This window comes from Cornus florida, unplaced genomic scaffold (assembly GCF_030987335.1).
Source record: "Cornus florida cultivar Cherokee Brave unplaced genomic scaffold, ASM3098733v1 CherokeeBrave_3.0.0_Hap2_Chr06, whole genome shotgun sequence".
Classification (NCBI taxonomy): domain Eukaryota; kingdom Viridiplantae; phylum Streptophyta; class Magnoliopsida; order Cornales; family Cornaceae; genus Cornus; species Cornus florida.
Window position 1 is genome coordinate 64305555 of NW_026775576.1, and position 8579 is coordinate 64314133.

General features: G+C 34.9%; 1 protein-coding gene across 2 annotated transcripts; it reads right to left on the reverse strand.

Annotated features, from left to right (window-relative positions):
* Positions 1-3920: 3920 nt before the first annotated feature.
* On the reverse strand, positions 3921-8220 carry LOC132311751 (MATH domain and coiled-coil domain-containing protein At3g58270-like). 2 transcript variants are annotated; one of them, XR_009483091.1, is made up of 6 exons: positions 7965-8220; positions 7662-7785; positions 7414-7571; positions 5042-5439; positions 4557-4882; positions 3921-4415 (listed from the first exon to the last, which is right to left on the reverse strand). XR_009483091.1 is itself a non-coding variant. In XM_059809825.1 (5 exons), the coding sequence occupies exons 1-5, from the start codon at positions 7969-7971 to the stop codon at positions 4682-4684; spliced, it is 888 nt and encodes a 295-aa protein (XP_059665808.1). In that variant the 5' UTR covers positions 7972-8220; the 3' UTR covers positions 3921-4681. The 2 variants fall into 2 exon arrangements, 1 of the variants encoding a protein (XP_059665808.1); XM_059809825.1 differs by having other exon boundaries at positions 3921-4882.
* Between the last annotated feature and the right edge of the window lie 359 nt (positions 8221-8579).

The window sequence follows — 8579 nt, forward strand, 5'->3', positions numbered from 1 at the left end:
TGATATATTAGAACAGTTAGGTAATTGTATTATTTTCTTTTTCATATCTTATTCTTGATTCATTGAATATGATTTTTTTTTAGTACATTTAATTGAATGAACTCAATTTTGAAACAATAGTGAATAATTTGAAAATTTGTTGTGAATGTATTAAATAGAAATATTATGAATTAATGATTTAATTTTTACATATATTGTTTTGGTTCAAATAATATATATATATATATATATATATTATTGCTATTAAAGATTACCCCCAAAAGAAGAAAATTTCTGGCTACGCCACTGGTCGGACTCAATGAAGATTCGAAGCACAAGTTAGTCGGTACTACGAGGGTGGTCATCCCGACGATGTGGTCCATCCAGATGGAATAATTCACGGAATCAAATGGCTATTAATACCCAAATCAGTACAAGATAGTTTCAACTAGAGATGGAGTTTGTGATTGATCTCCGTTGTTAAACCGGAGGTAACGCTGCAAGTTGATCCGAGGATGAACCGGCTGAAAAAACCTACACCACCGGTAGGAGATCGATCAAAAACTCATTTTACAAGAATGTTACTTTAGACGTAGATGGTAGGAGATATCTAACTCCAATCTAGAAATTCACCAGTAGTCTAGTAAGAAAGAGAAAGGTAAGAAACAGAGAGGTCAACATAGACAGTTGACTGACGTGATAAGAAATTTGGGTTAATTCCACCTACACCTCCTAACGTTTGCCTATATTCCACACACACCTCTCTACGTTTCATAATTCCACCTACACCCCCTACCAGTAACCACCATCTAGTTTACCAATGGAAATATGTGATTTTACTATTTTACTAAAATTCATAACTAAAAAGAAAAGACTTTAACACCCTCTGTTTAACACCATTAAATTTCTCTCTCTACTCACACACACACACACACATATATATATACAAGCACTATATATATATATATATATATATATATATAGTGCTTGTATATATATATGTATATCTTTTTTCTTTTTCTTTTTCCTTTTTTTTCCCTTTCTTCTTCATTATTGTCGGTGACGAAGAAACTATGCCACCAATATAATACACAAACAGTAAGCATAAAAAAAAATGGTTCTTATCACAGCTGAGGCGTTCTCCTTACTGCTTGCTGTTTAATTGCAAGGACACACCGCCGTTCAAAATTCAATCCTTACTGCCAGCCATTCAATTGCAAGGATAGTTTGCTGGTTCTTATCACAGCCGTCATCCTCCATTACAAGACCACCAACGTGCAATGAACAAACCGCGAAGCTTCGCTGGACTGAACTGAGCTTCACCGGACTTGGGATCGCTGGACTGAACTAGGTCGAGGTAGCTGTGAACTTCGCCGCCGGCGTCTTTGATCCGGCTTACCCCGTTCTTGTCCAACTTTACGAAGATGACTACGCGGCCGTAGATTCGACGGCGTTGAAGTCCGGCGTTTGGACTGAACTAAGGATTCCTCCTTTTTCAGTCCGGCGAGCAACAATTCAGTTATACGAAACCCAGTTCAGCGATTCAGTCGTTCTCAAAGCTAAAACAAACTAAGTTTGACCAAACCCAATTTAGTCTGGCGAGCAGCGATTCCTCAACCCACCTTGGTGAAACCTAATTCAAAACGGCCATAGACACGCTAGAGCTCTGTAGAAGAATTCAGCATAGCTCTGTAACTTCGTCACCATCCGAACCATCACCATTACAACACCAAGAATCTGATTCCATTCCTGCGAAGAAAAACGAAGTCGATGACGACTCCTCCGCCGCCACCACTACTGAAATGGACGTCGATGGCGAAGAATCGAAGGCGAAGTTGATTGCGAAAGACGAAGCTGAAGAACAAGTTGATGTCAGCGGCAGGTGTTGGATTACAACCTTTACGGTATCACAATCAATGTCTCTCGGTGACCGGACGTCGGATTACAGGCTCAACGTCGGAACCCTCGACCGTGACTTTTTAGCTTACGTAAGCCTGGACCCTTGGGCAAACTGAAACTTTGGCCTCTCTCAATCGACAAACCACTTTAAGAACACAACAATTAAGAGCTTGAAGCCAGCAAAATGAAGGACCAATTTGGGCTCCACAATTGCTTCGAGGGTAGAGAGAAAACGATGATATAACCAATCCCTGACCCTAGAATAGAATTACATGGGTCTGTGTGCGGAAGGTTGAAAATGATATATATATATATATATATATATATATATATATATATATATATATTGAAGTGAAAGGAAGGGTATTATTGTACACTTGAGTTAACAAATTACGGACAGTTTTGTAATTGCATATTGGTGAACGAGGTTAAAGACGTCATTTTAGACATTAGAAGGGCAAAATTGACTTTCTGACAATTTGCTGATGCTGACATCAGCACACACCGTGAGTTGCTTAACGTCAGGGGATAATTTGCTACACAAACCAAAACCTCAAGGGAGGTAGGTGGAATATTAAAACGTAGAGAGGGTGTAAGTGGAATATAGGCAAACGTTAGGGGGTGTAAGTAGAATTAGCCCAAGAAATTTTTATAAAAATGTTAAATCTAAGTAGAATACATGACTTAGAAAAAGTGAAAAAAAAAAATAAAATAAAAAATAAAAATAAAAAAAACAAGCAAACGTGGTCGACCCATTTATAGGAAATAAAGACAAAAATGATAATAATTACTACCATCCCATTTTTATTGTCCACTTCGTAAATTGTAACTCACATAATTGTGAGTCACAGTTTATGAAGTGGATAACAATTGGGACAGAGGGAATATATAACAATATGTTAATGTAATACATAAAACACGTTATACGTCGCAATTTCACATTATTTTGAATCTTGGATACTTAGAGCTGCCACTTCGACATCCTTCTATCAATTTAATTTTTTAAATGAAATTATTATTTATTACTTTATAATTAAGAAAAAAAAATTATTTTCCCTCCCACACCTGATCAAAAAGAGAGGTACCATCCAGGGGCGGAGTCAGGATTTTATTTCAGAGGGGGCACAATGCACTTGTTTATTTTTATTTATTTATTTATTTTTAATAAATATGATAATATAATTTTTTTAAATCAAAAGGGCAAATAAGAAAAAAATAGTTGTAAAATAATATATTAAATAAATACTGTGAAAAAAATATAGTTACAAATATAAGAATCAAAATATTAATTAATAATATTTTAATTAAATACAATCACAAATGTCATCGATAAAAGAAATAAGTTTAAAAAAAATAAAAAAATACATAATTATACATAAGTGAAAAAAGAAATTTTTTGAAAAGGAAACAAAAATTAGAAAAAGAAAAATATATTGTATATTTGAAGAAGGGTATGTAATTTTTTTTTTTTTCAAAAGGAAATTAAAAGAATTTGAAAATTTGAGGGCGGCACTATTTAAAATTACCATGTAAGTATATATATATATATATATACCAAAAATATGTACCTATGTATGGTAGGTTGGAGTAAAGTAAGGGGGGCACGTGCCCCCTTTGGGCCTTAATTGGCTTCGCCCCTAGTACCATCCCACAGTCCCAAGCCGCGTACGTGGGTGGAGCTATAAAAATATAAGAAAAATTTTTGTCAAACATTTTTGTATTACTTGGTGGTTATAAGAAAAATATTTGGAATTATATAAGAATGTTTATTGGCGAGCCCTATAAATATTAGGAATGAAGAAAAAGTAAAGTATTATGAGATTTCAATATCAACGACAATATAATATATGCTAATACTTTTCTAAACGAGAAATTATCTAACTATATAAGTTACTAAAATAATTCTTACTGTGAAAAGGCTTACCTGAAGAAACCAACCCATGAAAAGGCTTGATATAGATCAATAACAGAACCAATCAAAAAAATAAAAAATAAAATAAAAAAATAATAATAATAATAATAAAAATAAAAGAAGATGGGTCTAAGGTAAAAAGGATAATCACATTCATTAATCCAGAAACAAGTGCAATTTAAAGTAGAATTGCAGGACTAAAAGTATAAGAATATTGACCCCAACCGACCAGAAATAAGTCAAAAATATCCAAAAACATGAAATTTAAGGTAGAATGTAACCGGCCCTTAGAGAGAAATATAACAGTAGACCAACAAAAGTTTTTCATCTTGCAAATAAAAAGAGATTAATTGTTTGGTATCATGAATGTGTCTCTAAGCTCAGTCCACATTTGCTGGACCCATGACAGAGAGCTCTCCGCGGTCTTCTCGGTCTCAAGGGTTGAGATCTCCTCAAGAACAGAGGACCTAGACTGTTCTAGATTAACCATCTTCCCATGCAGTTGCTTCATCTCTTTCCCAGCACTTTTCTTCTTCTCGGAAATCTTAGCCAGTTCAGCCTGCAGCCGCTCAACCTCTTGTTGAAGCTTTGCCTCCTCCGAGATCAAGTCCTTGTGAATAGCTCTCTGCATTTGGAACGCGAATGCATTAATTTTGACTTGCTCAACCAAACACTTCTGTGTTCCTCGCTTTTCTGCTATTTTTTCCTCGACCTCCTTTAAAGAATGGTTGGAAGTCAAAGTTTTGAGAACTGATGGAAACTCAACCTTGAGGGATTTCAGCTGTGCAAGCTGGGCTGGAGTGAGGTCATGACACTCTGACAAGACACGGATGGATTCTGTAATGTGTGCGGCAAAATCAGGAATTTCTGATAGGTCCCGAGATAACATCTTTATAAAGAATTTTTTGGCTTCATCAACAGTTGATTGAGGAATGGAGGCGACGACCGATCCTTCAATCCTTCAGTAGTGGAGTCAAAATGTGCATCAGTCTCTACTACAGACACCAACTTGGAGGTATAGGCATCCATGTCATCAAATGAAGATGACTCAAGAGGAGAACCCATTGGAAGACTCCTTGGCAACTCAACTTCCTACAAATATTACAAAAGAAATTTCCTTTTAGCAACTGACTCTCAGGTCAAAGAGTGTTTTTTTTTTTATTATTATTATTTTTTTTCTCTCTCTCAAAGATTTAAAAAAACCAAAGAAAAAAAAGAACATTGTTGATTGACTAGAGAAAAGCTGCTGACCGGATCTTGGGCGTGAGAGGAATTAACCATTGATTCCTTTTCAACAATTGGAGTGGCTGGTGGGACCGAAGACTTGATCACTTCAGTTGCTGATTTACTGGCAGGAGGAGGGCCCGAGGTATCAGTCTGAGGCAGGGTTGTATCAGTATCAGAATCATTCTGTCTAATCCTCCCATCAATATCCCCTTGAGAAGAAGAATTAGAAGTTTCATCTCTGCCTGAGGCAGTCTTTGCCGCCTCAACCTTAAGTTCAACTGAACGGAAGCCAGGGAAATCAGCTTCAACAACACATGTATCGTTCACAAGATAACCTCTACCAGGGTCATACAGTTCACTAAGAGGCACTAATTCAAGCCCACCCCAATCTCTTTCTCGTGCATTGAACCGGTGTTTAAAGTCTGCATAATGAAAACAGTCACAATTATCACAAAATATAACACAAAAAGGTCAAAGGCTGTAGGCTACAACTAGAACTGCAGTGAACCTCAACAACTAGGCACACACCTATAGTTTCAGTATATAAGACATATAGATTATAGACTAGTATAGGTATGGTTTTGAAAATGGAGTGCCAAGTAAAGGATGGAAAAGAAATTGAATTTAGGATTGGAGATAAAACTTTGCAGGGGCCACCTTAATTTCTTTTAAAAGATGGCACTGAAAACTTTGTTTTGTTGGTGGTGGGGGACAATGCGTCCTTATCATATATGCGGCTCAGCCAATACATACAAAGAAGTAAAGATATAATTTGCATGAAAAATTTATCCGTTTAACATTATCAGAATCAATCTATTTTAGGGTCGATTATCCAGTGAAGTATTATGCCATATCAATCTGATAAGCATTTAAAGCAAATTAAATGTTTATATTTTTCAACACCAAAACAAAAAACATATAGTATCTCCAGTGAATACAGTCAATGCATCAACAAAATCAGTTTTGTCTCCAATATACCTTACATTTGGGCAAATTCTAGCCTGAAAATTATAAAATTAAGGATATATTTCCATGCCATTCAACATGTGATTGCATTTCATTACAGACAATTTACACATTAACCACTTCTAAGAAAGGCTGCAGGATTGAGATTCTTACTGTCTGAGTGGCAGTTAATTGACTGTAACTAATGATGCTTATTCAGACTTATTTCTTCTCCTTCTTTAGGATGAATGTTGAGTATCGTTTTTGGCCTTCTACCACTGGTAAGGGAGAGGAGCCTTTGGTATCAGTGTAAGCTGATAGAACAGGTAAATTTCATATACAAGGCAAGATTAGATCAATTGAGAACTTAGTCAGTGTTCTTGGAAAAATGGTCGTGGAGACGTATCCATCACGGAGAAGGTTGATGAATAGGTGACAGTAACGAACTCAGTAACAGTAACAATCAGGTGGTATGTAGAGATAATTATCATTTAATTATTTAGTACATCATGACCAATTACTAAAGTAGAGGTTCACCTTATTTAATTACTTAGTCAATCCTTCACCATCACGAGGAAATAAAAAATCAATTCACCACATCTTTTCTAATTAAAACTTATGCTAAGTTCCAAGTTCCACACCTGTGGCATTCAATAATTGTAAATTAAAATGAACATATAATTAAGAGTAGTAAAACACAGATTAGAATCATAATACCAATAGAACGCACAAATTCTGCAAAGACAAATAATATATTTCCACACAACATATAAGCCTATGTGTACATATATATATAGAGAGAGAGAGAGTAGTGATCTCTTGCTCCCCGTGGAGCAAGAAAATTCATCTGCACTTTCTATAGTGACCATTAGATCTAATGCAACTGTCATTATAGAAATCCACTTCCATCATTTCTTTTTAATACAAAACCGCTGATACTATTTTAGTTTCTAAATTCAATATTTACCAATACCACTAATTACAACAATAAAAGGTGATTATTCCAAAAAAATTTAAACCTCTTCACCTTTGAAAATCATGTATCTCAAACAAATAATTAGAACAGATAATTAGAAAAAATAGATTTTAATCCATTGAAATTTATGGGGTGAAGTGTTGTGCAGAGAAAATAATTTTTATTTTTATTTTTATTTTTTTGAGTCGATGTTTCATATGTCATTAGTTTGATTTTCCTGATGTGAATAGGTTGATGTATGTATGACTAGGACTATGATTTATTACGAAATTGCTAAAAGGACTTGGTGAATAGTTTGTGGGAGTTTTGTAAGAATCAGAACTTAGGATTAAAGGGAGACAAATGAGATAAAGAATTTGCAAATTCAATCTATAGAAAGTGCGGATGAATTTTCTTGCTCCACGGGGAGGAAGAGATCAGCACTATATAGTACAAGATATATAGATATTTGTAAATTAAAATGCAAAACACACACCTTGCTTCTTTGTGGACTTGTTATCAATTTGATTGATCACAGATAAGCTGAATTGCGCGAATTTGCTCCACCCAGATGGCAAAGTTACTGAACTTGCAGAATCTAAATAGATCGATAAATGGTCCACATTGTTCCCCTTTGGAAATATAAGCAACCGCCTTTCCCAGACCAAAAAAAAAAAAAACTTAAAAATCAAACATAAGGATCAAAATCAAAATCTAGAAAGAGGGTAGAGATGAAAAATTAACCATTTGTGTTCTCCAACATAGAAACTTTCAGAGTATAGCTTCTGTGTATTCAGCGTGGAAAAGTTGTCAGCCCTCCATGTGAAGCGTGCTGATGATGGATCATCAACTGTATTAACAGTTTTTGCTGGTGCAGCAAACAATGATTTTGGAAGAACAATAAAAAGAATCAAAGCCCAGCAATTGAATCAATTCTACTACACACAGACACATATACAAACACATAGTCTGCGTGACTTTGGGTGAACTGGTTCTATTGAAACTGAAACTAAACCCAAAATTTGAGAACTAGATTAGAGGCAATACCTTCCATGGGGCGAGGGATTGTGTTAGAATCGGAGAAAATTCACTTGAACATGTTGGAATCTAGAGGGATAAGATAGAAGTCCAAAATGCTTTACCCTTTTTGTGTTTTTTTTTGGGAATTTGCAATGCTTTAGTTTTTCCGTACAAAGAAAATTCAACCTCTTTTTTTTGTTTTTTTTTTTTTGAAGTTGATACGGAGCACGAGAAAAGGCGAAGGGACACTGTTTAGAGTCCAGTTGTTCAAACTTCAAACCTGGACCCAGTTCTTTTTAAAATCATTTCATATTAAACGCCGAGTGCGTTTGTCACTTACAAAATTCATAATTGTAATTGTGAATTTAAAAAATAAAAATAAAAATACCATATGAGATCTTCTAAGAGATAAAATAAACCATCACATACTAGATTTACGCCTTTTTTTATTTTTTTATTTTAAACATTTTGGTATTAAGGATTAGGACAGCAAATGAATCATTTGAAATTGATTCATTTAAAACTCCATGTGTGCTCATTTAGTAATAAAGAAGCTAGTACAAACTCGATTTTTAGAGTTGGAATTGATTCCAAATATTATTAGGTTTGACTCGTGATCACATTAATGACTAAATTGTAGGC